At 43.6% G+C, this 20,298-nt stretch overlaps 1 protein-coding gene across 1 annotated transcript in view; it reads left to right on the top strand.

Moving 5' to 3' along the window:
* ILDR2 (immunoglobulin like domain containing receptor 2) overlaps nt 1-20,298 on the top strand; it is a 62,018-nt gene that overhangs the window by 15,532 nt on the left and 26,188 nt on the right. Inside the window, exons 2-3 of the mRNA XM_040636158.1 lie at nt 485-817; nt 1,744-1,863. Coding sequence (XP_040492092.1) covers nt 485-817; nt 1,744-1,863 — 453 coding nt within the window. The remainder of the gene's footprint in view (nt 1-484; nt 818-1,743; nt 1,864-20,298) is intronic.

The following is a 20,298-nucleotide window of genomic DNA, read 5'->3' as shown; positions in this document are numbered from 1 at the left end:
CACCAACAAAAGCAACGGTAATGAGGTCAAAGAGAAGGGAAGAAAGATTAACGATGTTAAGAGATCAAGTAGAAGGGTGCCTGAGTGGCTCAGTCAGTTAAGTGTTTGATTTTGGCTCAGGCCATGATCTCAGGGGATTGAGCCCCAGGTCAGGCTCCCTGTTCAGCGGGGAGTCTGCTTCTCCCTCTACCTCTGCCCCTTCCCCTGCTTGTACTCATGCTCTCTCTTTCTCTCTCTCAAATAAATAAAAACTTTAAAAAAAAGAGATGGAGAGAGATCAAGTGGATATGGCTTAGTGACTGGATATTGGGAGTGAAGGCAGGTTTCTGGACAACACAACCAGGTGGATATTGATGCCATTAACTGTGACGGAGAAAGAGGGAAGGGACAGGTTAGGGAGGTGAAGTGGAAAGATGTGACTGTGTGGTGTGAGGTGGGATCCAGAATGTGGATACCATTTGCATATATTCATTCTGTTTTGCAGCCATGGCAGATGGCCTTCAAGTCACAGTGCTTGACAAGAAGAAGGTGGCCATGCTCTTTCAGCCCACTGTGCTTCGCTGCCACTTCTCCACATCCTCCCATCAGCCTGCAGTCGTGCAATGGAAGTTCAAGTCCTACTGCCAGGATCGCATGGGGGAATCCTTGGGCATGTCCTCTCCCCGGGCCCAGTCTCTCAGCAAAAGAAATCTGGAATGGGACCCCTACTTGGATTGTTTAGACAGCAGGAGGACTGTTCGAGTGGTAGCTTCAAAACAGGGCTCGACTGTCACCCTGGGAGAGTTCTACAGGGGCAGAGAGATCACGATTGTGCATGGTAATGATACCGCTGCTTTGAATCCAGGAATAGGAGGGAGATTAGTTCCTCTGCCCCAAACACAAGGGGATGTCAGCCTCTCCGCCTTGCAACCCCTCAAGATTTTGATTTTATGGGAAATGGAAGCATCCAGAAGCCTAGCACGGGACAGTGCCCCCATGGGACAGTGAGGGGAGAAAGGGTGAAGGGTATAATATCTAGAACAGACACTGAGATGAGCTTTGGAAATGGTCTTTCTCAAACCTGACCTCTAGTCTGAGGAGCTTGTTATCAGAACTGAATTGAAATAGGTTCTAGTCGAAGAATGTTCTCAAATATGCCTTAACATCAGCCTCTATGGCCCTTTCCCAAACTCAGAAAGCAGACTTCCCTAAGAAGTTCCTCTGCTGGGAGAAAGGATGTAAGCACACACACTGCAGAGCCAGATGGAGGCCTTGGCCCAAGCCCCAGGTGGTTCTGTATCAGTTCTACCCTTTCTTCTGCTCCCTAAGTCATTGGGCAAGAAAAGGGCCCACAAGTCTGACCTGATCTATTTGATCACTTGAATTTTGAGGAACTCCTGTGAAGCCAGCTCATTTCCAGGAGTCCAGAGTAATTCTGGAATGTGTCTGGCTTTCAAGGGCTTCTGCAGACCTGGTTAGTTGAAAGCAGTCTTCTATTCCCAGAACTGGACTAGAACTAGACCAGTTTCTGGGGATGCCCTAAGTCTTTCACCTTAGGGATGCTAGTGTTTGCTATTGGTTTTTTGTTTGTTTGTGTATTTGTTTGTTTAAAATAAAGCAAACCTCTTGTCAACCACCATCTAGGTGGAGAAGTAGAACATGGCAGACATTCCTTCCAGAAGGGCCCCCTTTCACCCTCCCTTGTCCAGTGTTTTCCTTTCAGGGGGAAGTTTTAGGAACGGGCACTTCTCTTTATGATAACAGATGCAGATCTTCAAATCGGAAAACTCATGTGGGGAGACAGCGGACTCTATTACTGTATTATCACCACCCCTGATGACCTGGAAGGCAAAAACGAGGACTTGGCGGAACTGCTGGTATTGGGTAAGTGAAAACCATCAGCAGCATTGATATCTTAGACTGCTTGCACTGTTCCCTCTCCTCACTTCCCTGCGTGTTCCAGCAGCTTGCGTACACAGACTTTATTTCTTGTGCACAAACTGGCTTTAGAATATGCTCTTCATGAGCGGCAGCCATATTTGTTGTGTCTTGTTTCTTGGAGGCCCCTTCTGGCACTGTTCTGAGTGTCGCTTCTGCTTTCTCAGGGTTGGTTTTTTCCCCTCCTTTCCACTTGTGTACCTTTAACCCTGATTTCTCTCTGTTCTAATGCTTTACTTATCTTTTTGTGTGCTAAGCGTTGAAGGAAATGCCAGAGTAGAGACAACTGAGAGATAAGAATCCATGGGTGAGTGGGGATCTCCCAAGATGTCAGGAATCTTTTCCCATTCAGTTACTACACTTAAGACAGTCATGAGGAAGGGCGGCTGTAAACTGGAGAGTTTAATGATAAAACATGCCTGATGGAAAGAGCTATTGGAGAGCCTACTAGGGCTTAATTGGGAGGCAACTGCCTTGAAACCTGAAAGCGTCTGAGTCATTCTCAAAACAAATATATCTAATCCTTATTAATATTAATTTCTTCATAAAGGAAAATACATTATTTTTGGCTACTTGTCCTCTTTAGTGGAGGAATGGAGTGTCAGTGGAAATGACCTCCTTGTATGAAACTGAAAATTGAGCACATACTTCATGTTCTATAAATGTTGGTTGAACAAGAAAATTAGGATAAAATATACAGAAATTAAGAAAACTAATTGTAGGAGAAAAGGTAAACACTTGAGGCCATTTTTTAGATGAAATGACATTTTTTGTAGTTTCCAAGAAGCCAGGTGATAACAATTTGGAGGAATGTTTAACGTGCTTTCTTTTAAAGGCAAATAAGGTTGAAGGTTAATTTTTACCCCATGTGGTAAACTCAGGGCCCAGGGAGAAAATGGAATTTGCTATATAGGATTTTTAGTTTTCTCTATTGTGACTGTGTGCCTTTGGCAAATCAACTGTTCTGCTGCCTAACTTTTATGATTTATACAATGGATTAAGGTAATTATTTATTAATGATTAACCCTTTAGTTAATCATAATTAACCCTTATTAGAGGGTTGACTTAATTCAAATACATATACCTTGGGTCTAATACATAAACCATAGCTCCTGTGATTGTAAAAGAATGGGAAGTATGACAGATATACAAAAGGAGGTAAAAAAGTGAAAACGCTTATATTGACATTGTGAAAGAATGCAGGGAAATCAGATTGGGGATCTGCTGCGACTCTGTAAATCAGAAGGGAATAAAAAAGATAAATTTCTGCCCAATCACACAACTCTAACGGCCAAGTTTGAAGGAACAAGTGGCTCATTGAGCCTGCAATCAGCTAATTGTGGACACAATTATTTGGCCAGTGCAGCCATTTGCAGAGAAGTAATTGCCTGTGAAGGAAAAGGAGGCCAGGTAAAAACCACTTTAAATAATTTGTCCCCAATTCTGCAAATGTGGGAAAATGAGTAGAGTGGAAGCCTTGTCATCTGAGGATGTGCTGAGGTATGGGAAGGGCATTCCCCTGGGTCAAAACATATAGTCACTTGGGGGAAGATAGTGTCCTGAGGACACTGAGAGGTGGGTAAAAGAAAGGCTCAGATGAAAATGGTCACCGAGGATGGGAGAAAAGATGAAGAGCAGAAATCAGTGTCACTCCAGAAAGAACGGTAAGAATGGTAAAGGAAGACTGGGGAGGCTGCAGGTCAACCCATCACAGTAGAAGAAGCGTACCTGTGAGATAGGCAGATCCATGCTAGAGTTCTTCGGGAGGAGAAACACGTCATTCTGCCGTGTTCCACATTAATTAGAAACGTCCAGAGTACGATATATCTGCCATGTAAACTTTTTAGGACAACACGAATTGTGTTATTTATTTAAAGAAGTTAGTTTGAAATCGACGAGAATTTTCTGGACACAGGAAGTACTGTTATTTACTTCCCAGATGCAAAATTCTGAGTCTTCTTTGTCTTGACACCCTTTATAGAATGTTTCAAAATATGGTCACAGTTTTTAAAATTCTAATGCTTTGGTTGTTACATCCTACAGGCCTAATTGTTAGGTATTCCTTTTATGTGAGACCAAGAGAGAAATCTGATGTCTGAGGTTAACGTCAAGGAGATGAAGACCTCAGGGGGCATATAACTGGGTGCACAGTTTGCTAATTGCAACCTCCATGAGTCACTGATTCAGTCATTGAATTTTACATTAGGAAATGTTGGAGGAGCTGGGAAGGTTTGATCTCGTTGAAGGAGGGCTTGGGAAAGGGAGCACGGGAAGTATCTCCAGTTGAAATTGTATAGAAGAGGGACTGAAAACTTACTGTGCCTGTGTGACTGGGTGGAACTGGAACCAAGAGCAGCGGTTACAAGGAGCAGAAGTCCATCTCAGTATGAAGAAATAACTGTTAACAACGGGGGACGTCTAAAGATGGAATAAGTATTCTCAGGAGTAGTGACTTCTTTGTCCCAGGAAGGTGGGAAGATCTTAAGTGTTGTTATAAATGAGACATTTATGTATAGGAAAAGGTGTTTAGGTTACTTTTGAGCTTCATTTCAATTTTAAAATTTTGAGATTGAAAAGTAGACGAACATGAGGGATGTGACCACCTTGAAAAGGTACTACCAGGACCTCAGTGCTCATGACAGAGATAGAAGGGGTTACAGGTTGGTCACAAGAATGTATAGGGTGTGTGCTCACTCACAAGGAAGCCAGAGAGAATAGACTGCGATCTTTTGCTGTATGTCAGGGTTAAAAGGACTAATCCCACAAGAATGAAAAGAAACTATTGTTGGTGCCTGGAAGGAGCTGAGCATCGCTGTTCTTGGAGATGATCACAAAGTGGGGAGCAGAAAACTGGTTGGAAACTGAGGGCTTCAGGGGGGCGGGGGGTGGGGGAATGGGATAGGCCGGTGATGGGTAGTAAGGAGGGCACATGTTGCATGGTGCACTGGGTGTTATACGCAAGTAATGAATCATGGAACTTTGCATCAAAAACCAGGGATGTACTGTCTGGTGACATAATATAATAAAAAAATATTATTATTAAAAAGAAAAAGAAAACTGGTTGGAATTTCAGATGGCCAATTAGTGAGGAAAGGCGAGTGAAAGAGCTACATTAGAGGCAAAGTTAAGAATTTATTTTTTTTCATCATATTCACAAAGGTGAAGATGGAAAAAGTTGACAGAACAAGATTGTGAAGTAACTTATATGTCAGACTAAGACTTTGGGGAACCAGTAAAGAAATACCAACAGAGGAATGAAGTGAGATCTCAGGGTCAAAACAATAATTAGCAGCAGAGTAGACAATGCAAAAGGGATGCTAGAACAGAGGGATGGGCTGTGGGGCTGCTGCCGCAGTGTGGGTGGAAGCCTAGGAGATTCTGAACCAGAGTAGTGGATTGAGAAGTGACAACACAGAAACATTCCTGAGATGGAAGTGATGGATCTTGGTGACTAATAAAAAAAAAAAAAAAGAAATGAGAGAGAGGGATGAGTCCAAAGGACTCCATGATTTCTAGCTACCTGGGTAGCCAGCTGTTCCATCGACTAAGAGAGGATGCAGGTTGGAAAACAGGTTGGGGAGGCAGGAGAATGACTTTGGTCCTTGACATGTTGAATATGGGAGGCCTGTGGGACCCCAAGGTAGGGATGTCCTGCCGACAACTAGAAATGTAGGTCTGGAACCCAGTGGAGAAGCGAGGATCAGAGATAATAGATTCGAGAATCCTGAGTGATAGAGTCATGAGAGAATGGATGAGTCACCCAGGAAGGTTATATAAAGTGGAAAGGGCCAAGGACAGAACCTATCAGTCTTCTAGTTTACTTCATGTGAGTGATGACACTGGTACTGCATATGTACGTGTCCTGATTTCTCCCACAACGCTGGAGGCTTCTCCGTAGCACTGGACCGTGTGCTCTTCAGAGTAAAGGACTAATGCTCATTTGTCTTTATATCTGTAATGCCTAGCAGAGTGTCTAGTATAAAGAGGCTGGTGTGAATGTTTTTTGAGATGATAAATGGGTAGAGTCTGTAACAAATGTTTTATGCCTCTTAAATGTTAGTCAGTGCTAAGTATGTATTTGTTGACTTATAAATGTCAGTACAATAAATGTCTACAGTCTCAAGGGAGATAACATGGTTTAATCTCATGATCATTAATTCTTTATCTGGCCATTTAAATGATTACTGGTGATAGGTCCATCAAGGTCTGTGGTTGGAAGCAACAGAATTGGACATGGCTAACTTCAGCAGGAAAATAATTTGTTGGAAGGGTATCATAATTGAAAGGAAGGATGGAAAATCGGTCTCTTTTTGAAAAGGATAGTGTGCTAGGGTAACACTTGCTAGCTTCTGTAAAAATGCCCCCCAAGTCTCAGTGACTTTCTACAGTAGAAACCTATTACTTCCTCTTGTCCTAGTCAGATATGGTTAGGAGGCTCACCTGGGTAGCTCCCTTCCAGGTGGTGGAGTAAGGGGTCTAAGTTTCTCCATTGTTTGGCTCAGCTGTGCTGCAGACATTTGCTCCCAGCCGCTCAGAAAGAGAGAGTGAGAAAGATCATGTGGGACTTTTTAGGGGCCAGGTCTGGCAGTGACATGGGTCACTTCTGCTGTTATTTTGTATTTCCCCAGGAAAAAAGTAAAAAGGTTTTGATGAACTGCTGTGCCAGAGATGCTCTAGGGCCTACGTAGCAAGAACGAATAGACAATGTCTTTAGGACTCCATAGCCAGAAAAAAAATCAATTTAACTGTTTTGTTTTTTTTTTAATTTCATTTTTCCACTCAAGAATCAGTCTCAGGCGAAAGAGCCCAATTGGCCTAGTTTGGACAGGTGTCCACTGCTTAGCCTTGGGAGATCAAGGGCTCTTGGTGGCTAGTCCACCAAGATATGGAGAAGAATCATTTCCCCAAAGGAAATTGGGGCACTCTTACAAAAAGAGGAAGAACGGATGTGAGATTAAAAAAAAAAGCAATATATGTCCACCAAAGTGATACCATTACTATGTCTGCTATTCATGTTAATGTATACTGATAATAATTCGTAGTTCAGTTTTTGTAGTTCAAGTTTTTTCTGTAAGAACCATGTAAGGTAGGAGAGCAGGCATTATTTTCCTCATCTTCCCAATGAAGAAATTACTGTTCAGGTTTTATAACAATTATCCCTGTAAAGAAACAGTGATGATGATTCAATCCAAATGTCTTGATTCCTAGCCTCATCTCTTTCCGTGATACCACGTGACCGGTCTATATTAAGAAACTATAGAATGCTCCTCTGCATAAGCCTTATTTATTTATTTACTTATTTATTTATTTAGAGTGTGAGCACAGGTGGAGAGGGGGTGGGGAAAGAGGGGCAGAGGGAAAGGGAGAGAGAGAATCTTTTTTTTTTTTTTTTTAAGATTTTATTTATTTATTTGACAGAGAGAGAGACAGCCAGCGAGAGAGGGAACACAGGCAGGGGGAGTGGGAGAGGAAGAAGCAGGCTCCCAGTGGAGGAGCCTGATGTGGGGCTCGATCCCAGGACTCTGGGATCACGCCCTGAGCCGAAGGCAGATGCTTAGCGACTGAGCCACCCAGGCGCCCCAGGGAGAGAGAGAGAGAATCTTAAGCAGGCTCCTTGTGCAGCCCAGAAACTGATGTGGGCCTTGATCTCACCACCCTGAGATCATGACCTGAGTCGAAATCAAGAGTCGGAGGGTTGACCTACTGAGCCACCTAGGTGCCCCATAAGCCATGTTTTAAAAATCGTGATTGCTGCTTGAGGTCATGGGTGATAGTTTTTACTTGTCTCAGATTTGCTTTAGTATTTCACTTTATTTCTTAGGCAAACTGCCTATAACCGTTGACCTAGGCCCTTACTTCAAAGGCATAGTTGTTTTTGCCTGGATTGCATACCTCCCCCACGGAGCATCACCCCACCCTCCCTTTCCCAGACATCTGAACCATCTACAAATCACTGTGGATGCTTCTTTCAGAGGTTTCAGAAATATCTGAAGACAAGTGATTCAGAGAAATGGGAGGACAACTGCTGATTCAACATTAAACACAAAAACCATACTGAACATTCTTTAATCTCTTTTTGATGATTCAGAAGGTAAAGTCATACCAAAGTTAGAAATACACTTGGTGTTTTGGGTGCTTTGAGAGGACAGTGACAGACACCTTAGAAACATTTAGACACTTGGGATCGTAGAGCCATACCATCAGACAGAAGAAGGGAGTGCCCAGAAATCTGCCACCCTGAGATTAGATGTTGGTCTAAGATCTGTGGCAAGGACAGGATGTTTATAACCTGGACCCGTGCCACTGTTTGGATAGGAGGAAAGTTCCCTTGGGTAGCTCCAGCTGGCAGGAAAAGGACTTCACCATTCAGGAAGGCTCAAGCAGAGAAGTTATTATTTTAAAATCTAAAAGCAGCTCGCCTTGTTCTTACTTCTTTCCATGCTCAATATGAGGGCCTGACCCCTTCTTTCTGATGTCCCATATGGTAGCTTGTTTTTTTAAGGGCCTTCAAGTAGAAAAATGAGGGAAAGGACCCAAGTGGAAATATGGCTGGGAGAACACTCCTGATTCTGGACTGAGAATAGAATAAGAGGACACGACCCAGGAGATGTTTAGATTAAAGCTAAGGAAGGCTTTCCTAATGGTAAATAACAATTTTTAAAAATTATGGTTGGTGGGAGAAATTATAGAAACTTCCTCTCTGATGAGCTTTCAACATGGAACAGGTTCTCTTGTCTAAGATATTAGGATAAACAAGATAGCTTTGTGTCCTTTCTATGATTTTGACTTTATTTAGAAGACCCTCAGATTGCAGAATTAATTCTGTATACGGGGTGATGCCTGAAATACTGCTATCTTGTTTTGCTTTAATATTGTTTGTTTTAGCAAAAATGATGCATGTGTCTTGTAAACATTTCAAGCAGAACAGAAATGTACAAAAGAAGAAAATATCTCCTAATATCTCGCCATCCAGAGCCAATGACTGTATTCTACAGAACTCTTCGATTGCAAGGGCTAGACATTTAACCTGGCTGAGGAAAATTTTTTGGCTTAGGTAACTGATAAGTCCAGGTTCAAGCATGTCTGAGTCCCACTGTTCAGATTCTATTTTAAAGAAACCCTGTCTCTTCTGTGTTAGCTGAATTCTCAGGCAGGCTCCCCATTTGGAGCAAAGATAGCCCCCAACAGTTCTAGACTTCCATGGTCTTTAATGCAATCCCTCTCAGGACGATAAAGTGCCTTTCTCCATAGTTTCAGCAAAAGTCCTGTTGTTGGGGGGTAGGCTGTGCTTTGGGAAAGGAGCATAAGTATACCAACAGCCCCAACTGAACCGTATGAATTGAAGGGAAAAAGGAAAAGGAGTAGCTTCTTAAAGGGAAATTGGGCAGTTGTTTCCAAATGAAGAAGGCAGGCAAAAACAAACACTGTTAATATTTTGTGGAATTCATCCATTTGTGTTTCTTTATAGGCCGAATGCGATGCTATTCCAGGAAGCCAGAAATAGGTTTGCTCCCAGCAGGTCCTTGTGAGTAGGCGCGAAGTTGGGATTGATTCTTCCCTGTGACGGCAACGCCACAGAGATACCTTTGTTTTCCTGTCATGCTTCTATTTCCCCTTCGATCTCCTCCTGCTATTTACCCAGAAGTACTGAGGAAAGGGGTGGAGGAGCAGACATACATGAATTTTTAGAAAATCAAGGGATTCTCAACACTGTGCCTGAAATTGTTATTGTGGTCTAAAATACACCTTTCAGCCTGTTAGTATTAAGAAGCCATTAAGGCCACAATCAGAAATCAGGGAATTCTTGGGAGGGGATATCTCAGAACTTGCCATTGACTTTAGGGATTTTTGACAGGTGCGTGTTTCTGAGGCCAAGAAGAGCTCTACTAGCACTCCCTCCTTGTCAATGCTGCTTCAGTCCGAATCCCATTGCACTCCCACCCCGTGACATTAGTTCTGGCTGTTAAGAAAGGCTACTGTGGCCAAGGCTCCTCCTCCTCCTTCTCTCCATCTTTGCCGACCCCAGCCCGGTGCTGCTAACCAAGGAGATTTGCCGATTAAAAGGGCTTCAGCTCCAAGAGTTCCCATGGCAACAGGCTCCTTGGAGGTCTTTGTTGCTTGCTAAAACTTTGATCTCTCAGAGTGGCTGCTGCTGTTTCTCTCCAAGATTTACAAACAGAAGAAGAGGGAAAAAGAATTGGGGGAGAAGAAAGAAAAAGTTTACTCCTGGCAGAAAGGAGAGAAGGAATTAATTACAGAGCCACACTCTAGCCGTATATCTGGGGTTTACTCCTTTGGAACATCTTTGGATTTGGGCTGTGCCCATATTTTCATTTGTAGACTCAATTATACCTCAGATATCTTGGCCCCAAGTGAAAGACCTTAACTAGACTCGATTCCACTTAGAGGAGGGCGGGAACCATCCTTTCTGTCTTCAGTAGACACCTGTGCCTTCAGAGTTCCAGAAAAGCCAAGATAACCATGCTGGCTCCCATGCAAGGAGAGAGAGAGCTAATTAGGAGTGAGCTCTTTAGGCTTCAGCCACATCGCCTTCTCTCCCAGTCCTCTCTCCTTGTCCTGGCCTGCTCTGCCCTGAGCTTATCTAGATGACTCTGTTGGAGGAATTAGAAAGTTAGCCAGGCATCAACTAGAATGTGATTCTGGGTAATGACTGTCAGTGACAACTATTCTTCTACGTGAGCAGTGGAGTGGGGCTGTGGTTGCCCTAAAGACCTGGGGTCATGCCTTTTAGTCTTTGCAAGAAGTCTCCTGTGGCCTTCAGACCTCTTCACTGCATAATTGCAACCTCGCTCTTCGATGGGCACCATGACAGAGTCAGTTTTGCTTCAAGTATGATTTACATTTCAATTATGATTTACATTTAACTCGTCTTTTTTGCATACTATGTCCCTAGTACAGTGAAGATACAAAATAAAGAAATGACACTATTTTGTCCTATAAAAATTACTGTTTTTATAAAGATAAATATTATATTTGAGGCAACCGATTAAGACTGTATTTGATATTTAATATCTAGGCTATTGGTTCTCAAGAGGGGGCTATTTTGTCCCCCTCCCCCAGGAGACATTTGGCGATGTCTAGAAACATTTTTGGTTGTCACAACTTGTGGGGTGCTATAGGGGCCCAGGAGGCTGCTGAACATTGTACAAAGCACAGGAGAGACCTCCTACACCCAACAAAGAATTATCTGGCCCCAAATGTCAATAGTGCCAGTGTTGCAAAACCCTGATCTTGACCAAAAGTCCATCTGGGTACTGGACAGGGTCCTTTGTGAAGAGCATGGGCTTTGGGGTCAGATATCCCTGGACTCAGTGCAGCAATATAACCTAGGGTAAGTCCATGTTGATGAGCCTGGGTTTCAGAATCTGTAAAAGTGGGGGAGGGGTAATGAAAGTTACAAGGAAGACCTCTTTTGAGGAACTCCTACCAGTTCCCATCCCCCACATTTCATTGTTAGTGTGTCATCCTTAATCTGAGGGAACCCTCTCTAGGGAATTCTGGGTTCTGGGACTCCTGCTAGAGAGCCGATTTCCCTTTAGCCTGTTCCATAGGCAGAGGCTTTAATGAGCCATCTGTGAATTGGCAATCCTATTACTAATAGATTCACGTTTTCTGAATGACATCTGTGTGGTGCCTTGCCAGTGGTGATCCTAATCAGCCCTGTGGGGACTCTTCCTGTTAGTGGATTTCAGGACATTCTGTCCCAGCATGCTATGTTTTGGTTACTATATTTTGGTTGCTGTTGGAAGTCCCCATTTCTCAGTGGATGGCCCTTAGTTAATTACAGGGTGTTTTGGGCGGAAATACAAGGATTAAGTCACACAGGCCATTTGGTGAAGTCTGGAGGGGCTTGGGGAACGCCTGACTTGGATCAGGATCTGGATGGCCCTGGAAAGGCTTTAGATAGGGTGACTTTCTAATTTACTGTCGAAACCAGGATACTTGAGAGTGAAAAGGGAAAACTTTTACTAATTTATGTCAAGACAACAGGCGTAAACTTGTACTGTCCAGTCAAACTGGTATGATGGTCACCCCATAAACATGACCACCTTGAAGGTTCTCCTTTGGTTTGAAGAGAACAGCACATCCAGAGAAGCTGGGGGCAAGTTAGTGTCAGCTCATTCCTTCACCTGCTGAACTCTTGCTGCTAGCTGGTAATGTATTCATGGAGACCCCGGATGTGCACGTCTACATTCATTTAGGAGAAACAAGCAGAGGGGCCCAGCAAAGAGATGGCGGTTTGCCTTAATGATCGGTCACTGAAAATTTTGCACTAAGATGCCTGGAGGGTAAAGGATGTCCCTTTAGCTCTTCGAGACCCTGGGTTCTTAAGAGAACAAACGAGGTCTTGAAGGCGCTCTTCGCCTTCCCTAATCCCCAGCCACGCAGTCCCGCGCTGCGCCAAGCTCTCCCCTCCACCCCTGCTCCTTCTCAGCCTTTATCCCGCCTCACTATTTTTGCTTCACTTGTTGCTCATCGCTGTGGGAGGAAACTCGGCCTTCAATTAGCGCGCATTCCTGAAGCCTGCGGTTGCCGTGGTTACCCGGGCGCGAGCTGGAGCAGCTGGGTCAGCCCGCCAGCTTCATTGTAGTCTCTGGGCCTGGGCGCGGGAGGCGGGGGACGGGCCCGCAGAGGGGAGGCACCGGGGGCCGCGGGAGAGTGGGTGTCACCGAGAAAATCGGCTCAGCCCTGGGAAGAAAGAATTGCAGGCCCTTGAAAGCCGGTCAGGAAGCAGTCATTGCATTTTTCTCCAAAGCCAGGGGCAGCCATTCAAGGGCACGTTAGCATTTCACACGCGGGCGGTGCCTCGACTTGGGTCTGGGAAAGTGCCGCCTGGTGTACGCCCCTCGCAACTGAGAGGGGGTGGCCAGCGAGGAAAGGGCAGGGACTCTGACAGTCCAAGACCTACAAGCATTGTGTCCCTCGGTGGGTTAAGTGGCCATTCTTGGTATCTTTGTGTGTAAGCTGCCCGTGCCAGTCTGTTGGACGGAGCCCGGTGAGCTCAGGAAATCACGCTGTGTTCCAAGAAAGTCCATTTCCTCCTTCCATTAAATCCCACCTTCCTCCATGTCGTTTTGGAGTCAAATCAGGCTGTCTTCTGCATTTCATCTCAGGCCAAGTTGTACATGTTCTATGACTAATAATACTTGGCTTCTAGTCCCTCTCGGGGGGCAGGGAGTTGGTTCACTATAGCACTTTGCAAAGGCAGAGTACTTTGCAATCATTTCTGTTATTGTTGATTAGTTTGTAGCAGCATGGTGAATCTTTTAATTAGCTCATACTGTGTGTTATGATGTATTCAGTAATCATTTTCTGGTCACAACTTTAAAAGCTGCTGAAAATTTCAACCATCTCTACATTTTGTACATCCAAAAATTATACTTTAATTATATAAGTAGAGCAATAATGCCACAAACATAAATTTCAGAGTTGCTCTCTGCAAATATTAGAAAACTAGAAAGCTGTTGCTGCACGTTTGTAAATTAAGGGTAAGCAAAGCTTGAGGGGGAATGAGATATTGGGAAAAAAAATACTGGAATGGGGATGAGTAGACCCAGGTTCTACTCCTGGTTCGGTTATTAGCTATGTGACTGGAGTAAGATCCTTAATCTCTCTGAGCCTCCGATTCCTGAAAACATGGAGTGGGTTATGGGTTAGATGACCTCTGAGATTCTTTCTAGCTATAAAATCTACTTCTGAAATTCTATGTGAATTGAAGAAGTCAGTGCTGGGGCACCTGGGTGGCTCAGTTGGTTAAGCGTCCAACTCTTTTTTTTTTTTTTTTTAAGATTTTATTTATTTATTTGACAGAGATAGAGACAGCCAGCGAGAGAGGGAACACAAGCAGGGTGAGTGGGAGAGGAAGAAGCAGGCTCATAGCGGAGGAGCCCGATGTGGGGCTCGATTCCACAACGCCGGGATCACGCCCTGAGCCGAAGGCAGACGCTCAACCGCTGTGCCACCCAGGCGCCCCTAGCGTCCAACTCTTGATCTCAGCTCAGGTCTTGATCTCACATGAGTTCAAGCCCTGTGTTAGGCTCCGTGCTGGGTATGGAGCCTACTTAAAAAAAAAAAAAAGAAGTCAGTGCCTTAGGCCAAGCTTATAATCACTGCCAAAAAGCCTGAAAATTAATAGTTAATTGCAGATGGTCCAATACTAGTCATTTTGTGGAGAGAATTCACTGTCAGAATTATGCACTATAATTTAAAGTGACCCAAAATGTAAAAGATATAAAAAGAAAAAAGTACATGCATGAATGCTTAAATACACTTTATAAATATATGTAAAAGAAAGGGAAGCTATATCCACATTTGTGATGGATAATCATAAATTATATTTATTGAATGCATGGTTGCTATGGGAATATAGAATAAAAACAGGGATGTGTGTGCACTTGGGAAATTTCCAGTCTATTTGGGATTCCAAATAGCCATAGAAACAACTTTACACTTGAGGGGGCCAGAGAAAACCATCTGCTCTCCTAAAAGACTTAGGAGAGAAACATTTTGGACGGTTAGGAGCTGAGAGACCAGGGGGTGGGTACAGCACAGCCCTGAAAATGGATCTAGGGCATGTTAGGAAAGCTTGGAAGTGGGATGAAGCCCAGATGTGCTTTAAACAGAAGGGAGAAGAGGGGAATTGCAAGGAACTGGGGAAGAAAAGCATTCTGAACGTCTGATCGTCCTAACCAGAAAGGCCATTAGTATGAATATTGGCAAACCTGAGGAGGACTCCGAGGTAATACATTCCAAGAAATGAATGAAGAGAACAATGCTGTCAGCAGTGGTGACATCATAAGAATGAAGGAAGTATTGTTTTTTCTCCTTTTTGTGAGTTCCCATGCTTTAAATAATTTAGTGTCTGTTGTCAGCAAGTAAGTGAATAGAAGTTCTAGGATCTGAAAACAAGTTTGTCCTAAGTCTAAAACTTCGGTCCCTTCCATTGCACTTTGAAGGTTCACACTAGTAATCAGAGCTTAGATTTACGTTTTAAGAGTAGAGACAAAAGCAACTTTCTGGGCTAAATTTTGGATGCATATTGTATCTCTGTGTAATGACTGCCTTAAAAACACCATAGCCTCCGGGCACGTGGGTGGCTCAGTCATTAAGCATCTGCCTTTGGCTCAGGGCATGATCCCGGGGTCCTGGGATCAAGCCCCGCATCGAGCCCCACATCGGGCTCCCTGCTCCACTGGAAGCCTACTTCTTCCTCTCCCACTCCCCCTGCTTGTGTTCCCTCTCTCGCTGGCTGTCTCCCTCTCTGTTAAATAAATAAATAAAATCTTAAAACAAGACACCATAGCCTGGTAGTTTGCGACTTGTGGGTAGTGGGGCTGGGGGGGTGTTTCAGTCTCCCCAGATAGCAAGATGGCATTTGGGGTGCTGGAAGGACTAGAGGTTGCTCCTGGCGTTGAGTCCTGAGTCCAGGGGTGCTAAACACTCTCCAGTACATAGAATAGTACTGAATGAATGAATGAATGAATGTTTCCTTCATGTTCTTATTAAGAGCCTTTTTCCATCTGGGATAAAAGGTACTTTCACAAACAATGAACCAGAATCCAACCAGAAGCTCAGCATACCGGCCAGTGGTGATTTGCTACTGGAAACATTTCAAGGTCCAGTTGGCTGAGGTGGGCTGCTGGGGATGCTGAGCTCGGCACACAGTCCCTGCCCTGGAGGGGTTTCCATCCTGCTAGGGGAGGCACACGGAAAGGAGTCATTGCAGCGGAGAGATAAGCATCCCCAGGAAGGTGTGTACGGGGTCCTCAGGAGCCTGGAGGAGGTCCCACGCTCTCAGGGCAGAGTCCTTCCAGGGCTCTTGCCAGAATGGATTTCAGAGTGTGTGCGGTAAGGATTTGAACAAAGCAGGAGATTGAGAGGTGTATTAGCTGGTTTTGTTAGTAAAGGGGGTAAGTAAATCCTGCCTTGAGGAGCCTGGTCTACCAAGAAAAGAGCATTTGCACCTTGGGGAAGCGTCACTAGGACGTGGTGTGTTGTGAAATGTGCAAAGTTAAGGCCACAAGGAGAAGAGAAGTGGGAAACCAGGCAAGGACTGTGTCATGACTAGGCGGAACATGGTGTCAAACACGAAAAAAAAAAAAAAGCTGATGATCATTGGATTTGGCAGGAGGAAAGTCCTTTGACCTTAGTAAGTTTGTGAAACAGAAACGGGTAACTACAACTCGTTCTTAGACCGACATTGTTGGACAAGCCGCGCGGGCTAGACAGTGAGCCTCTCAAGCATAGGGTTCATGTCGTCTTCCTCTGTGTCTCCACCTGGCACAGTCCACCCTTCTTTGTTGACTGAATGATGAATGAATGAATTGGAGACATTCCAGAAGTGAGCTGGTTTTCAGGAATATGTACAAAGAGTTCAGTTGGGGATAACTTCGGTGTGTCAGTGGTGGGAAACAGCTGAAATAGGGAATTATATAGGTAAGATACAAGGTTGTTTTATTCACAATGCCTGTTTCTGCCCTGACCATTCAACCCAAAGGATGGAATGTTTTTGTCTGCAAAGTTTGTGGTGGTAATTGTACGAAGCGGGTACTTGTGTGTGTATGTATGTACAAACTACTAGTACGCCTAATTTGTTTGGTCTATTCATGTGGAAATTTCTTAAAAGTAATGGATTCTGCAAGGTTTGGGGAAAACTGAGTGCTTACATAAAAACGGTATTTTCTACAGATAGTTTGCGCTGTGTTTTGGAAAGCATAGATGTGGCCTTCTATTTGCAGGGTCTGTTTTCTATCCTTTCCTCAGACATGAAAGTGACTTGTAATTGCCCCTCTTAAACTGAATCCTGGAAGAATAGCAGTGATTCACAAGTGTTGGTAAAGTGCTCCTGAAATCTGGAAAGTATTTACTGGAATTGTTTGGCCTTTCTAAGATCAGACCTTCATTGGATGTGATAGAATAGGAAGACAAGATAGAGCATTTCTAGCTGGCAACAGCATTCCTTAGGAATTGTTAGTCAAGAAGCTGGAAGCAGAATCATTTTCAGAAATATCTGATTCCAGCATAAATCTGCTTTTAAAAATGCCTTTAGTCCCAGTAAAATATAATTTGTGGTATAAAAGCCAGAGAGATCTGCACTCTCTCTGCTGTTGACATGATATAGTCATATTGTCTGCTGTCCCCAAACTCCTGCTATGTCCTGAATTCTGAAGACATTAAATTTCACCCACTGTATGGCAAGATGCTGTCACCCACCCTGGGGCTAGCACTGCACAGGTGCATTACGGGAAAACGTCATCTTTCCCTGAAGCATCAGCTGCTTACTGTTACTTTTGGGAGAATGAGAAGCTCGATATACGTCTTTCTGTTGGAGACAAGCTTTGTGAATCTCCTGTCCATATTTTTGATGCCACCCTATCCTTAATTTTTAAATTACATACGTAAAAATATAATCTAGAAATGAAAATGCCTTCATTGTTCTTCTATGATGCCCATTCCAGCCCCCCAGAAATAAGAAGGGCGAACAATTTGGTATGTAATACTCTTGCTTTCAGATTAGAATTTGAACATGGGTTCCTAGAGCTCATACTCATTGATGTTCTGTGTGTAGAAACCATGTCAGAAGACCAACAAGGTAACCTAAACAGCCTGTGGGGGGAAAGCCAGCTTTTGTGTTTTACGTGCTCATAAATATATTGGTCTGTATATACCTGTCCGTGGTTGCAAGTGTGTGATCTCTGGGCTCTAGACAGCCCCCAAAATATATTTTGTATGGCTTGTCGAGTGTTTTAAAAAATCTGTGACTCAGTTGCCAACATTTGAAAATGAGGATATTTCACACAAAAGTGTGTGGTCTGGCTAATTTTTGAAAAACAGGAAGACCCGGAAGACACATTCGTGTGGGGCAGCAATTGGCTAAAGGTGAGTAGTAGCAGCCCCTGTAGACACATGATCTGCCATTTGCTTCACCCCAAAATGCTCCCTGTTGTATTACATTTGGCTAGCTGCAATTACTTGCATTACCTGCTGTCCCTCTAAACATACAGAGCTGAGTTTGCAACTCTAATCTTGAAGTATCAGATTTGAGAGCCAAAAAATATTATTGATAGGGTGGTCATATAATTCCTCGTCCAAAATAGGACACCTTGAGAGTAAAAAGTAGTGCTATTAATATTTACACCAGGACAACAGGCACACACCAGGACATATAGTCTCCCTCTTTACAGATCACTTTATTCAATCATTTCATTTGATTAATGAGAAAATTGAGACCTAGAAAGAGGATTGCCTATGGTAGCCCCCAAGTAAACTAATGGTACCCTGACTCCCAGTCCACTGCTTTCTCTAGTATAATGCCATCTATATAATAGGTACGAGCTCCATATATTCCTTGAATATATGGATTTCCTTCTTTCTTTCTTTCTTTCTTTCTTTCTTTCTTTCTTTCTTTCTTTCTTTCTTTCTTTCTTTTTTTAAGATTTTATTTATTTATTTGTCAAAAAGAGCGAGAGCCTGATGTGGGGCTCGATTCCAGGACCCTGGGATCATGACCTGAGCTGAAGGCAGACGCTCAACCATCTGAGCCACCCAGGCACCAAATATTTGGATTTTTTATAGTTAACAGTTATCACATGGTTAATTCCCTGTGAGGGTGTACAAATCTGTAGTTTATATCATCAATAATATTCTATTACGACTGTAGTTAATTATGGGCTATTGTACATCTAGAGATGTTTAAAACATTGGTAGGCTTGGGAGCTCAAGAGTAGACACAAGAATCATTTTACTAGATACAATAAGAGATACATTCAGAAGTGCTAATTGTCTGGATTTTTTTTTAGTCACCATTAAGTAAGTATCTGATAACTAGTTTGCTAAAACACTGCATACTGACTTCTTGATCATTGGCTATTGCCTGGTATTTAATATTAATTACATCTTTAAGAGATGGCCAACATCCCAAATTCCCCAATCCTTAACCAGTTGTTTCCTTCTTGAGTTTCCAAGAGATATTTGTACCCAGAACACTCCAGATGAGACCAATGCATGCGCTGAATCACTTCCTCAGACTCTGGTCCCGAATCTCTGTCTGGCATTCCATCCTAGGAACTGGATTAGACCACATGTGAGTCTCAGAGGCTCCTCATAGCATTTCCTGAAGGCTTAGGCCAAAGGCTAGCCAGAGAATTCTCCTTCAGGATGCCTTTTTCCAATGTTCCACTTGGCTCCTGTATGTTCTTCCAAGAGACCTCGCAAACAGCGGACCATCCTTAGCATGTTAGCTGCACAAGATAGAAGACAGAAAGAAAGTTGCCCTTCTTGCCAAAACCTAAAACAGAGCTAGCCTAAGTCACTCATTCTATCCTTCCTTGACCTTGGAATGTATTGTGGTCCCAATTAATTTTTCAAATGAGGGACCATTGACTCACGCAGGACATAGGAGCAGGGCACCTTTTACCACAGTGGCCTCGTATAGGTAGGGAGAGCCAAGAAAAAGTAAATGTCCTGGAGGAGATGCTTTTTCTTTGACTTTTCCCAGAGCTTCTTTTCTATGGAGTGCTTTGATAGAGGAAGGGACCAGTGACCAATCATGACCAATCTTTTAGATTCAAAATATAAACCACACCCATGGGTAACTTGTTCTCTAACGCACCTCAACCAACAAACTTAAGTTGTTTTCTAAATGAGCCAAATCCATGAAGCAGACTCCTCAAACTGTGGATTCAGTAGGGACACATGGCTACTGAGCCTTTGAAGTTCAATATTCTGGCTACATTGGTATGAGTAAAAAATAGTATTAAATTTCTTTCTTTTCTTTTTTTCATTCTTTAATGTGTTTACTAGAAAAGCTAAAATTATATGTAGCTCACGTTGTTTCTATTGGACAGAGCCGTTCTAGGGGTGTATGTTAGGCACATAAGTGAAGTAAGACTCGGTTGCATGCTTAGGTGGAACCACCGCGGCTTTTTGCCATCAGAAGTCTGAAAGGAGGGCAACTTGCTAGATGCTTCACAATGCAGCTTGTTTACTAGCAAGGCCTCGTGTGGCAGAAACATCTGGTACAGATGCAGAAGTCAGAGCAGGGCCTTTACATTTATCATGACACGAGAACATGGCGAAAGCATTGAGTGCTTCTTTCTCTAAACCAGGCTAGCTGTTAAAAGGACTAACCGCCTCCCCCACATCTTGCACAGTCTTGGTTCCTGCACAGCTCTTTGCCTTCCAGAGCCCCGAGGGGCCCCTGTTCTGACACCAGCCCTTAAGCTCGTCTGCTGTATCATGCAGAAGGCACTTGGGTTCATACGACGCCAGCTGTGGGTCCCATATGGAAAAGCCATACCATATACATATGTATAGAGTATTTCTGAAACCAGAAGGAGTGTAGAAGAGCGTGCAAGTCAT

Source organism: Ursus maritimus, unplaced genomic scaffold, assembly GCF_017311325.1.
Source record: "Ursus maritimus isolate PB19 unplaced genomic scaffold, ASM1731132v1 scaffold_2, whole genome shotgun sequence".
Taxonomy (NCBI): Eukaryota; Metazoa; Chordata; class Mammalia; order Carnivora; family Ursidae; genus Ursus; species Ursus maritimus.
Note: the sequence above shows the minus strand (reverse complement) of the source record. Positions and strands in the feature narration are given on the sequence as shown.